Here is a 14,105-nt window from a genome sequence, read left to right as displayed (position 1 = left end):
TGCTCGTCGGAACATGTACTTGATCTGAAATAATGTCTGTGATATATCTCTTGCTTGCCTGGATGAGGGGATATGCGTGGGTCTCCTGGAGGAATATGAACCGCTTGTTTTTAGGATGCTAGCGAAATTCCCGCTGTTATCCAAGAACAGCTCTCACTTCCGCCTAGGATCAGGGGAGAAAAAATAGGAATCTAATACAGAAAGTCACGTCTCAATCAACAACTATTATGACTCTACCCTTTTCATATATTCATGCTTGCGCTGCTGACGTTTCGGCTGAATATCAAGTATTTCGCCGGCACCAGCGCATGCTGGGATAGGAAGCTGGCTTTCCCACTGGTAGGGAGACTTCATGTGACGTGAAGCGTCTAGAGTTACGCAGATTTTGATTGGCTAATGAGACCTTCATTGTGACTTTCCGCCTCTCCTTGGGTATCTGTTTTGGCGGTTTAAGCAAAATGGTGGTGCTCTTAACGGCGACGGTATTAACTGAAACCTCCCCTGCAAGGACCTGAAAGGGTTCGCGGCCTCGGAGTGGCAATAGGGGAGCTTTATGGGGTGGTACCGAAAAAACTCTTCTTGAAAGCGAGAAAAGAGTTTTGAGGCGTAGCACCATCACCACTTATCAGTTTTCTGTGGATAGCTGGTTGCGTTTTATTGCCATCCCACCCCGGTCCTGGGTTTTGAGGATACGTGCAAACCGTTTAATTGGGCTGATCTGGTTGCATTGCTGAGATGAGCGCGCCCCTTTCGCTTTCTTCTTGGGAGAAAGACCATCTCTGGCTTTATCTTTTGGCTCTGGGCTTCGACGCTGGAGAAGCCGCCGCCGGGAAAATTTCCACCCATCTCCGCCTGGGCGTGTGAGTGCGGGGGGGGGGATCCACTCGTTCTCTTTCCTCTGGATGATGATTTATTTTTAAATTAACATTTATTTAGTACATTAGCATCTCGCACATTTAACTCTCAAAAGCTTCTAAAGGCGACAACAGTTTCGATGGAAAGCTTAGGAGTAGATGTTCAGGAGATTTTATTCTGTTATTGATGTGTTTAAAATGCTTTTTTTAAAAGTGCTGTTGTACCTTAAACACATTTGTGATGGGTAGAAATCCCCAAATGAGGTACAAAAAATAATGCTTTGCATTTCTGCCTGTCATGAAACTGTTAAAGGGAAAAAAGGAGGAAATCCTGATGAGTGCTCAGGTTTGTGCATGTGGTGATTTTTTCCCTTTGCAATGACATTTGTGGATTGCCTAATTTTTATTTTTATTTTAAAGGAACTTATTTGATAAACCAAACAAAGATGCATTTCATATCGTTGCATACTTCTTGTTTTCAAAGCTAGACCAGTCCCATTGTAACGATATCTTCAGGTAAGCATAATATTTCTCTGATATCATTAAAAGATGCTTTATCACTTAAGATTTTTTCCTTCTTGGAACTCTTTACCAGAGGTCCACAACTTCTGGGTGGCCTTGCTCACCAAGCCAAAAATCATAGTTACCAGGACCTAAGTTGTCCATGTGTGGTAGTGCTCAGTCACCATTTCCTACGGAAAGGTAGCAGAAGGCTTGCCAGTTTGACAGCTCTGTGGCCAAGGCACAGCAGCTGAACAACCCACAAGTATCAGTAAATGCTTCCTTTTGGGGAGAAATAGTACTTTGTGGGGCAGTTTTTCTGAAACTGATCCGATTATGTACCTACCTTTGGGGGAGTGGCCTATAGATTCCCATTCAAAGAAAATAGTATGTTATACGGTCCACAAATAATAGTGGCATTGTTGCAGAAGAGGTAACTATTATGCTTATTTTCACTCCTCTTCCTTCCACCCTGAGGATAGATGTTATATGCAAGGGGAGGGATTGCTGTGGATGTGATTAATAAGACTGGAGGAAAATGTATAATTACTATCTGTTTTACCTCCCGTCTTCTAGTTCTTCACATCCTTTCTTCAGTTTTGAAACCTCCTCCTGCTGCTATGTGTGTCTGTAGCCTTTGAGATAACAACTGCTACACATTATCCTGAGACTACAGGCATACCCCGCTTAACGTCGCTTCACTTAACGTCGCCTCGCTATAACGTACATGCTCCATATGCCTGTATTTCTCCAGAAACACAGCGCAGCAGCAGAGGCTTTAGCGCATGGGAGTGGAAATAGACATGATCGCGCACCGCAAATCAGCTGGGAGGCACGATCGCGATCAGCTGGGAGGCGCGGCAGCACAGCAGCAGAGGCTTTAGCGCTTGGGGGTGGAAATATACACGATCGCGCCACCGCAAATCAGCTGGGGGGCGTGATCGCGATCAGCTGGGAGGCACGGCATCGCAGCAGCAGAGGCTTTAGAGCGCGGGGGTGGAAATAGATGTGATTGCGCCACTGCAAATCAGCTGGGAGGCGCAGTCGCGATCAGCTGAGAGGTGCGGCAGCGCAGCAGCAGAGGCTTTAGCACAGGGCTTTGAGGCTCCACATGAAGGAGAGGTAAAAAAAAGTTTTAAAAGGTAGTGCTTCACTTTAAGGATATTTTCAGTTTACGTACTCGCTCTGGTCCCATTGAGTACGTTAATGCGAGGTATTACTGTATTTAGTTGTAGTTCCTGCAAGAATCCCCTATATGGTGTCAGGGTCACAAAGTGCTGGAAACCGATAGTGATGTGCAACAAAACTTGCACTGTCTGTTGATGTCATGAGTAGTATCTTTGTGAGAATATATTATTGCGTGTTTGGAGCACACAACATCACTGAAATAGAAGCGCTTGCATGTGGAATGACAGATTGACCCACACACACAAAAAGGGGGGGCAGCAATTAATTTCCAAACTTAGCAGCTGGCTTGGCTCTTGGAGACTAAATGGCTGGGGAAAACAAAAATTTTGAGAAAGGGGGAAAGTTCCTGTCAAAAACTGTAGAATGAATTGGGTTAACAGTGACATAAAAATAATAAGCTACATAATTTTTTCAGATAATATATTTGCAGGTAAATTCATATAACGTTGTTGTCCTGTGGTGAAATTGGACAGCTAGTAAAGGCTAATGCTTGGCCTTCAAGCCCAGCCATATTTTGTACATCCTTGCTTAACTGTGTGGTGGAAGGGCAAGAGAGTGTGGGCCAAATGAATCTTTACAATCTCATTGTTGCCGATTTCCAAAAATTCTTCATAGGGTGGCCATTTAGAGCACATTGCTGTAATCTTAATGTGAAACTTCCTGCTTCCAGAACTAATGTTTTGTTTAGAACAGGGGTAGACAACATGGTGCCCTCCAGATGTTGTTGGCCTCTACCTCCCAGGCAGCATGGCCTGTGGTTAGGAATGTTGGAAGTTGTAGTCCGCAACATCTGGAGGGCATCAGATTGGCTACCCCTGATTTAATACTGTCAATGCCAGCCTGAAAGTGGACTACAGCTGTGTACATGTAAACTCTCCCCTAGGTGGGATGTTTAGGTTATTCTATAGTAAATATGTCATAACTTGTTAGTGCAAGTGTATTCAGACAACTCCGAGCTTTTTGTATTGCTAGGTTCTGTGATAAAGATATCTGATTCCTTCAACATTTGTTGAAATTGGCTTCTTTCCCTTCCCTGGGAACGGAAAGATTATGTTTTCCTCCAACAGATAAAAAGGCAGACTCTGAATTCAGGAAGCATAGCTGTGAATTGCTAAGAAGAATTTCAGTAAGTATTGGTAGGAATGAAAAGGTGTCTGTGTATTTGTCTCATGGTAGCTTATAAAAATTACTTTCCACCTTTTGGTCCTGACTCCTTAAATGTTGGGAAAAATAATTATCTTCTCATGCATTATTCTCTATCTGTGCCTTTTCACCTTTCCAAGCATTCAGTAGTTCCAAAAAACCCAAGCAGTTGAACAAAGATAGAAATTGCTTGAAAGGAGAGCCAGAAAAGATTGTGAGAGACATAAAGGTCCTTCCTCCATTACTTGTTCCTTTGCTTCCTCATCTTGTTGATTCACTTACAGGGGACAGCTTACCTTGCCAGTCCCAAAAGTAGCTGGTCAGTAAAATTGTTGCCATCCAGGATCAGGAAATTAGTACTAAACTTTACAAAATACCACAGTGATATGCAGCAATAAAACAATAAAAATATAACAAGTAAAAACAGGTAAAATTGTTACCAAAAAAAATTGGATGCTGCCCATGCATCAACTCATCCTTCTGGGAAAGTTGGTAAAAATAAAGTTTTAAATGTCTGACAAAAGGTATACAATATCGAAGCCTGTTTAATATTAGATTATTGCAAGGTTACCAGTGCATGGACCACTACAGTCAAGCTGCCCCTGCCTAGTAATGGCTGTAACTGGTGCCCTAGATAAAGGTGGTAAAAAGCACTCCTAGCCACTGAGGTCCCTTGAGTCTCCAGTGGCAATTATGGATCAAGGAGTACTCCAGACTGTACTTCTACCTTCAGAAGGAGTACAACACCATCCAGATCACTGCAGGGGTGGACAACTGTTGTTTTGTCAAGGACTGGTTGGAGCCAGATGCAAAAATGAAAGAGGCCACCCCTTTTCTCTCTGCTTTCTCTTTCTGCTCCTCTTGTCTCTCTCTTCCTCCCTGCTCATCTGGCTGCTGGGGAAAGGGCAGACGGCTCTTGTCAGAGGCCTGAACTACTCACTTGCAGAAGGTTTTTGATTTAAGGCCAAGAGCTGCATGCAGCTCTAAGGCCACAGTTTGCCCACCTCTGCTCTAGTGCTGGTTCTCGACATGTCATAAATGTAATGTGAAAGGGCACGTGTGGCACAGGAGGGAAGATGGATTGTGCACTGTGGCTCAGGCACAATGCCTGTGCAAGCCTCAGGAGGTGGTAAAGCAAAGCATGATGATTTCTCAAAGCTACTTGGTATTGTTCTGTGTGCTGATTGTACTAGTATTACAAGCAGGTAGAATATAAAACCTAATCTAAATTATTGTGTTATAGGCTACAGTTCAGTTCCTCAGTTCATTTTCTTATCCATATAATTCCCTAGGATGAATGTGGGAACAGCTTTCCTCCAGTTGTTGCATCTTTATTCCTCTCACCTGGTGGTCCTAAGTTCATTCATCTAATGTACCACTTTGCAAGATATGTATTGATGCATCATATTAAAGCAGATTCTGCAGGTAAGCAAGAGTTTCTTGGAATGCTTTCTATTCCAAGACCGCTTTTCTCATATGCACGCACCTTGTGGAAAGTAAATTGAAATTGGGCAGAGATGGCATTTGTGTGGAAGTATATGCTGTTTAACTCTCCTACATAACCCTACCTGTTGGAGCACTCCTATGTGTTGCATAGGCCTGGTTCACATGTGTCACTAAGCCAAATTTTGACTTAATGCAAACATGTGGGTTCCAGAAGAGGAGGCCATGGCCACTTCGCTCTTCCCCTAACTATAAACTCTTAGCTATGGTTGTCCCATGGCTTACAGCTCGTGGTTTGTGCAAGAGAGCTTAACCAAGACAGATGACACACTAAGCCTAACATTGGCTTAGCTCAATGCAACAGCAGAACAAATGGAGGGGAGCAAAGCAGCTACAATCTCCTTTGCAGGAGCTCACAAATTGATGCTGAGCCATGGTTTTGTGTACTGAGACATGTGAACCAGGCCAGAGGTTTCTAAGATGTAGCGTTGTCCTCTGCTGGGGAAGAGTCCTATGCAAACTGAGTATGATGTAGAATGCATCAAGCATTCCTGTGCAGCTGAATTATTCCACCTTAGTTCAGAACTCAGATAAACCCTCACAAAATGCAGCCTGAAAGCCATTAGTTCATTCAGTTACTATATGTTGCATGTATAATAAAAGTTTCATGGAAATATAATGTCCTGGCTATCTTTATCTCGCCCTGTGTAGAATTGAGTCATTAAAAGTATGATACCAGGGGCTTGAGATTTTTGAAGAAAGGGATAGAAAACGATGCTAAGCAAGCTTTGCTAAGAAGTGTTAACTTGTTTTTACTGCATTTTAATTTGTTGCTAAGTTTAGGTAGAGCTACATACACTAGTTTTTAGATTTTACTAGCTTCCGCCTCTATGGTAGTATTAACTTTAAGCTGCTATAATGAGGTCACCCCTCTATAATAGCAAATGCATAGGTGGAGTGAAGGTATATATAGAAAAAGTGAGCATAATTGTGTGTATTCCAATTAATAAAGCAGTGATCCTCAAACTGTTGGACAGGCCTTCTCAGGGCAGAGGAACATTTGAAAGGGGTGGGGGCACAAAATTTCTGAGGGAAGAGTAGCTTCCTCCAACTAGCAGTGATGATACAATTGGTGTGAATGCATTGTAGCAGAGCATCCACATTGATTTTTGAGGAGTGATTCCTCTGTCACTTGATCCAGCATCCCAACCTGATTTGAGAAGAGCTGCTGTTTTGTTTATAAGTGTGTGTTGTTTTAGGAGAGATCTGAGATGCCCTGTTTAGTTTCTTCTGTCTTCTAAAACAGTGTTAGTTTAATGGTCCCATTTCATTCCGATTTCCAGCCTAATTGTGGTTCAGAGGTTGCCTTGGCTGCTCTGATGGATGACCAGGCTGGGAGATGAAGAGGGGGAGTCTGTCCTGCAAATTCTCTTGGAGCTCTTAATCGCTTCCAGTACCATTGACCATGACATCCTTCAAGACAGGCTATCTGGGTTGGTAGTTAGTGTTGAAGTAGTTCCATTGCTACCTGGAAGGCCAGTTTCAGAAGGTGGTCCTGGGGACCTACTGCTTGAATCCATGCCTCTGATGCTGTGGATTCTATCACAGGATTCTGTCAATATCCCTCCATGCTTTTTTAACATTTACATGAAACCACAGGGAGATGTCATCCAGGGATTTGTGGGTGAGGAACCATCAGTATGTTGATAACACAAGCTCTGTTTGTCATCATATTCAGGTGAGGCAGTGGAAGTGCTGAAATGTAATGAAATTGAAGTTAGTACTTTCCACCACTGGTGGTTCATCATCTCAGAGAGATACTGTTCAACAAGTTTTGGATGGGGCTGTGCTCCCTCTAAAAGATCAAGCTTGTAGTCTGAGGGATAGGGTTCGGTCCAAGTTTATCACTGTGCCTTTCATTAGCTTAGGTTGGTGTGGTAGTTGTAGTCTCTTCTAGTGAGAGCCTGGCCATAGAATTATTCATGCCCTGATAATATCTAGGATTGACTACTGTAATGTGTTGTATGTGGGGTTCCTTCCAAAGATTGTTTGGAAATTATAGTTAGTTCAAAATACAGCTGAGGGACTGATGGCTGGGACTGGTCACTGTGTACATATGCCAATATTGAAATAATTCACATGGGTTCCAGTCTGTTTCTAAGCACAATTCAGAGTGCTAGCACTTACCTTTTTTAAAGCCTTATACAGCTTAGGATGCAGGTACTTGCCAGTGTACTGAGGTCATATTTTGAGGCTCTCCTTTAGGAGTCACCGCCATCTGAGATAAGATGAATGGCAACTGTGGAGAGAGCCTTCTTGGTGGCTAGTTATGGAATGCTCCCATAGGGAGTCCTGCCTAGTACCAATATTGTCATGCTTGTCGGGTAAAGATGTTTCTACTCTCTCAAGCTTTTAAATGTGCCATAATAAATTATAATACGTTAAAATAACTTGTTGACTTTTGTATTTTGTCTTGTTCTCTTAAACAGTCCTGGAAATTTTGTTGAAGGGTGGTGTGTGTGCCTGTGCCTGTGTGTGTACATATATCGAAAACAGCAGCAGGCCACATGCATACCACTGCATTCAAAGATCCCTGATCACTAGCTTGTAGAACATACTGTTGGTACTGGGTTCAAGAGGCCCAAAAGCACAATGAAGGGGGGTCCCATGTACAAAAGGCTTGAGAAATACTGGATCACTTACTCCTTTCATATAGATGCCAGCATGCACTATCCAGAAGCAGTGAATTCAAGACCTCTGGACTTTAATATTGCAGTTGCAAAATATCGTGTGGCACAAAACAGATTTTTACAGAATCTACAAAAGGAAGATTTAATAATCCAAGAACTGCAGAAAAAAGCACAGTAAGCAAATGAATTTAATCTCTAGATTCTATATGAATTAGCAAGGCTCTGAATATCCTGTTTTTACATATTGTATGGAATTAGTTGCAATTGTATCGCATAAGTTGTGAAAGTTTGTGTTATCTAAACTTCATATATTTGAGATTGTTATTGTTATCAGCCAAAAAAGGCCTCCAAGGTGGCGCTCAAAGGGTATCACACACATACAACATTCAAGTTAAAATAATAATACATCTTGAAAAAATGTAAGACAACAGAATCTTAGCATTTCAGAAAAGACCAAAAGTTAAACATATTTATATTCCTACCAAAAGGTTTAGAGCAGTCCCCTCAAAGAAATTGGAGAGAGCAGGAGTAAATCTTTAGGAAGCAGCTCCTCCATATAAATGTCCCGGCAGCAGTGGTGTATTGGTCGTGGGGGGTCTCCATCCCGTTAGTTTTTTGGGAGACGGGCTGTGGCGAGTCCCTTCCCTTCAATCTGGCTTGGCCCCTCGTACTGCAGAGGAAGTGTCTGGCAGAGGCTGCTGCTGCTCTTGGCCGTGCTCACTGGGCTGCAGGAATTGCCAGCAGGTGGCAGGCCTCTAAGGCGGGAAAGGAGGGGCAGGAAGGAGCGAAGCTTTTGCTTGCACACCAAGGAGAAGGAAGAGTCACGACTGCTGCTGCCTACCATAGCATCCCCTTCACCTTGCAGCGTCACTCACTCAAGATGTGCCTGCCAAGCCTCTTCCTTCTCCTGAGATGTGCAAAGTGCAAGTGAAAGATTCCCTTCTTCCCACCCCTCCTTTCCCCCCTCAGAGGCCTGTTGCTCACCCACAATTCCTCCTTCCAGCCCAGCGAGCATGGTAATGACAGCGGTGGCAGCCAGGAGGGGTGTGTAGGGAAGGGGGTGCAAATGGCTTACATGGAGACCATCTGCCGGCACAACTATGGTGACATCTTTGAGGGTCTCTCCTCCCAAGGAAGTAGGGGGTGGGGGGAGGCTCTTCTGCTGGCACAATTAGGAGATTGGTCCTCCCTTTGCCCATCACTGGGGAGCCCAGAATTGGGGAACGGGAGCATAGGATTGGGGAGGAAGAGGAGGGAGGGAAGAACTCCGGTGGAAGGGGGCAAAGGCTTTTTCCATCCCGGACCCTGTAGCTGCAGATTCTTCCTGGACTCTTTGCTCCCCTTCCTCCCTTTTGGCTCTTCCCCCTTCATACCTGGAGCCTGAAGAATGTAGGGAGAGGACTGGGGGAGGAAGGCAGGAAGAGGGGAAGAGAAACAGGATTCAAAAGAGAAACTGCCAACACTGTTAAAAAGAAATTTTAAAAAACAATTATTTGGACATGGAATCAATCTTTCCTGTCAGCATTCTCGGGCAGCAGGAGATTCCACCCCTCCCCCAGTAGTTCCATGGGGTAGCAATGGGACTGTAAGCCAGGGCCTTTCTTTCGCAGAAGAGGATATGAGTCCTCCATGCCTACAGTGTTCAGGGATCCTAGTATTGCCTAATAATGTGGAGGTTTTCTTATACAGTAGGGCCCCACTTTACAGCGTTCTGTTTTCCAGTGTTCTGCTGATGCGGCAGCTTTCAATTAGGGGAAATTCCCCGTTTTAAAGCCGATTTTGCGCTTTTGTGGCATTTTCGCACGATGCGACCCATTATAGTCAATGGGTTCCGCTTTACGGCGGGGGCCTGGTCCCTAACCCGCCATATAAGCGGGGCCCTACTGTACCTTCTCCATATTAGAAACCATTTCAAGGCAGTGAAGTGCAGCTAAAACAATATTTTAAAACCCTCCTTCAAAAAGCATTCTATTCATTATTCTAAAAAGAAAAAAAACCCAAACATTTAAGAAGGGGTGTTCCTCCCCCCCATTTCCACCAAATGCCTAGAGGGGTCTGTGAGAAGGGGTGGGAGAGAAGGGGGGAAGGGCACGGATGTGAGGCAAAATGGAGAAGTGGGGTGGACTAGGAATTGGAGGGTTAGGGGGTGGTAGGGAAAGAAAATGGCATGGGGCAGGAGGGGTTGGGATCGGGAAATAGAGGGGTAGGAGGCAGAAGAGGTGAAGGGCTGGTGAGAGAAAGAAAATGGGACTGGGGTAGGAGGGGGTGAAAGGAAAAGGAGGGGTTAGAGGGCAGGAGGGGCTGTGAGTGAGATTGTTGTATAAGCTTAGAAGGGGGCATGGCTATGAGGGGCCATGGCTGTGACTGTCATGAAGAGACCCTGCACTTCTGAGTTTGTCAGCAGACTACTGCCCGGCAGGGCAAATAATGATTTTATATCTCTCCTGCAGATATAGAAAAGCCTTCTTGATATATAAAAAAATAGGGAATTGTCATCTTAAAAATGCATATTACTAAAAAAAAAAAAAAAAAGGAAATATGTGAAACACACCTATTTAGGAAAAAATGCTGCTTGTTCTTTACCAGCTTCTTTTGGGGATAGTTAGCATTTTAAAAAAATCTTTAACTGTGGCTATTGACCGTATTTCTTTGTTTTCAGGCTTTTTGGTAAACGAATCAGAGATTTAAGATTTGAAAATGCAGATCTGGACAAGCAGCTCCAAAAGTAAGTGCACCTTGTTAGCTTGCTTACATTTGTAAGTTTCAGTTTAGGGTATTTCCCCCTGGTTGTGGTGTTTACCAGGGCTGTGGAGTTGGTACACCAGACCTTCAACTCCGAGTCCTCTATTTTTCTACTGTCCGACTCCAACTCCTTCATAAATGGCAAATGTATATTAACTAGTAATAACACATTTACTGTAGTAAAATGGTAGCACAAGGCATTTCATCACCACCACGTGAATCCACGAGCCCAACCCCTGGGGCTGATGGGAGTTGTAGTTCAAAAAAGTAACTTTTCCAAGCTCTGGATTCACGTGGTGGTGATGAAATGCCTTGTGCTACCATTTTACTACAGTAAATGTGTTATTACTAGTTAATATACATTTGCCATTTATGAAGGAGTCGGAGTCGGTACATTTCTACTGACTCCGACTCCACCCAAAATTGCTCACAACTCCATGACTCTGACTCCACAGCCCTAGTGTTTACGCTTTTGCAGTTCAGTATAACATCTCGCTGGTGTGAGGGGTGGGAGAAGGCAGCGCTGTGTGTTGACTTGTGTGTGTTGTGGTCTGTCATACCTAATGTCCCCAGTAGCTGTTGATAAACTATTGGCAAAAAACACCAGAATATGTGAACAAGCTTAAGACATAGACTATTGCTTCCTGTTCATACTGTTGGCAGTAATGCTTACTTTTTTGTTCTGTTTCTCACTTGGGTAGAATGGAAAAAAAGATTGATCAAAACCAGAGTAATACAGAGGAGAGAGTTGAAAAGGTGAGGATCTTTGTCATATATTTCTGTCTCACACACACGGCAATGCTGACATTTTACATGAATGCATATTTCTGCTTTCTAAAGGTCTCTTTTTTTCTCCTTGCCTTCCCCTTTTTTCCACTACACCCAAAGGTTCGCTGTTTATGGGCATTGATCATGGAAACACTTACACTTCTGCAAAAAGAAAGAGAAGTTGTAGATTCAGTTGTCAAAGGTCATGTTGACCAGTATGTATTAGATGGCACAAGTGTTGCTATTAACGTTCCAAGATCTCTTCTTGAAAAAGTTGAAAAGGAAATGCACGAAGTAAGTTTCTTGGCATCTTTGCCTCTGCTGAGGTACCCCACAGTCTCTGTAGAACTGTATGTTTTCTGATTTGTCCAGTGTTGTTAGTTGTCTGAAATTGATTGTTCCATAGCTATTGGCATTAGCAATTTTGTTATGTCAAAGTATAGGGGAAGAACTATCTGTAGTTGAGATTTAATATCTGGATTGACGCAAACTTAAATCAAGGAGCTCTAGTTTAAGATTTGCACTTTTTGCAAGTTCACCCCCCCCCCGAGTTGCACTCATGTGAGTCAGGCTCTCCTTGCGAATGCCCAATCATGTGAGGCCCTAATGTGCGTATGCGTGATCCTGATTTTTCCCTTCAAAAGTGGGGGCAGGGGGAGAGGTATTTCAAGAGCTGTGACTCCATCCACTTATTAGTTTCACATGGAACACCTGGGTCACACGAGATTGGGTTACGTAAGTGGATGAGGGACGATCTTGTTAATTTACCATTCAAAGCTAACATTAACCCGAGTAAGTATTTGAACCAGAACTTAGTTTGCAAGATGTAAAGCAGATAGTTTCTACCTTTTCTCTATCAATCCTGTTACGTAGTGGGAAGAACAGAACTATTGGAAACCTGGCTTGTCTATCAATCCTAGAATTGCACCGAGAGGCACTACGCTTCCTGGTTTAATAACACACGAGTGGTGGTTATCACTTGCCACCATATCAAATGGGTCTTCCTACTTTTAGCTGTCTAAAACTGAGGCATTAGGGGATGTCTCAGTTTCTCATATAACTAAAATGTCCTCTTCCTCATACTGTTTAGCACTGCAAGGCAGTTAAACACAGGTGCACAAGATTTTAAATCCAGCGGCAGATAGATTTATTAAGAAATCAGCTCGCTTAGAGTTTTAAAACAGAAAAATAAAACATAGTTTTAAATTTGATGAAAAGAACATCTCAAAATGGTATAAACGAACAAGGCGCATGCTTTGCTTGCTTACTGGAAGGTCTCATTCAAGACATTCTATAATCCTTTCAAATACAGCTAAAGCTGCATAGGCCCTGGATTCCCCAGTCTAGCCATGTGATCCTATGCAGGCATTGGAAGAATAAACATCAGAGAGGGAGCCCAGCCACCAGGCTACCCACTTCTTTTTTTCCTTAAACCTCAAGAATTAGGAAGACAGTGTCTGCTCATACCTCATATGAATTAATGTCTTTAAAGTTCCCAAAGAGTTCCCAAAGATGGCTACAGGCAGAGCTTTGTAAAAAGTGGATGAGAGAAGTGTTTGTTAAAGAGGCAAGATGTCTAATAGAAGCTCTTTCCTTGTTGATCTAACTAGTAGTTCATTAGTATGCTAATAGAGATTGATGTGTCCTCATAAGTGTTGAACTATTAATCAGAACAGGAAGGAAAACATTCTGTTGGGCATCCTGTGGCATGTGAATTGGGAATTCCCCATTTGCATTAAAAGGTTAATGGTCCATAATTACTAGACAGGGCTGGGGAGTGGGCAAAAGTCAAGTTTTGTTTGGGTATGGGCTACCACATCTACATAAAGAAGCAGATATTCCCCAAACCAGAAATATTTCCACATATGTTCATTTGTGCATGGAGAGTCCATGTACAGCTTAATGTGATACATGGAAGGTAATGTGGATGACCCAGTGTATTTTGAAAAAAAGAACAGAGACATGATTTTACAGCAGTATTTCAGCAACCTATTCAGAATGGATGGCAAGAAAATATTTGGGATAGAGGTAATTCCCATCAGACTCTTACTATATGACTATGGCTTTGACAGCAAGATTATTATGGAATACTGATAATGGAAGATTGGATATTGAAATTACTGGACTTAACAAGACTACTGAAGATGGAAGATGGAAAATGGAACTAATAGAGATAATAGAACAATGGCTACTGAAATTACTGAACCTAACAGATTCTGATGTGATGGATTAATTGAAATGTTTATTTTGACTATGGTTATGACAATAAGATTATCATAATTAGTAATGAGATGGATTAATCGATATGCTTATCTGGAAAAAAAATTGATAGATATATTTCTTAAAGAATTGAAACCTCTCTTTGACTTTTTGTGGAAAGAATAAAGTAATGTTTATGAGATTTGATGATTAAGTAAGATAACTACTGGAGGAAAGTGATTTTATAATATGACTTAAGAGACAGGATTGCTATATATTATAGACTTATAACTGATTTGATCTTTGACAAATGGGAAGTCAATATTTTACTCTTTATTTTTTATTTTTGTTTTTTTTTTCCTTTTTTTCTTTTTGTTTAACTATTTTTGATTTTGTTTTTTGTCTTTGAATGTTTTATGATTTTGTCTTGTATGTTTTATGAAAATCTGAATAAAAATTATTGAAAAAAAAAAAGGAAGGTAATGTGGATGGAGGAAGCTCCAGGCACAGATCAGCACTCTTTCACCTGTACTAAGCAGGGGTGGCTAACCAGTGGGCCACATACTGCCCCCCAAAT

General features: G+C 42.5%; 1 protein-coding gene across 1 annotated transcript in view; it reads left to right on the top strand.

The window, feature by feature from the left end:
• Positions 1-382: 382 nt before the first annotated feature.
• Positions 383-14,105, top strand: part of HAUS6 (HAUS augmin like complex subunit 6) — a 32,359-nt gene continuing 18,636 nt past the window's right edge. Inside the window, exons 1-8 of the mRNA XM_061630694.1 lie at positions 383-860; positions 1,275-1,370; positions 3,591-3,669; positions 4,979-5,111; positions 7,846-7,993; positions 10,479-10,544; positions 11,263-11,317; positions 11,450-11,623. Of these exons, the coding sequence (XP_061486678.1) occupies positions 736-860; positions 1,275-1,370; positions 3,591-3,669; positions 4,979-5,111; positions 7,846-7,993; positions 10,479-10,544; positions 11,263-11,317; positions 11,450-11,623 (876 nt within the window). The 5' untranslated portion in view covers positions 383-735. The remainder of the gene's footprint in view (positions 861-1,274; positions 1,371-3,590; positions 3,670-4,978; positions 5,112-7,845; positions 7,994-10,478; positions 10,545-11,262; positions 11,318-11,449; positions 11,624-14,105) is intronic.

This window comes from Rhineura floridana, chromosome 1 (assembly GCF_030035675.1).
Source record: "Rhineura floridana isolate rRhiFlo1 chromosome 1, rRhiFlo1.hap2, whole genome shotgun sequence".
In the NCBI taxonomy this organism is placed as follows: Eukaryota; Metazoa; Chordata; class Lepidosauria; order Squamata; family Rhineuridae; genus Rhineura; species Rhineura floridana.
Note: the sequence above shows the minus strand (reverse complement) of the source record. Positions and strands in the feature narration are given on the sequence as shown.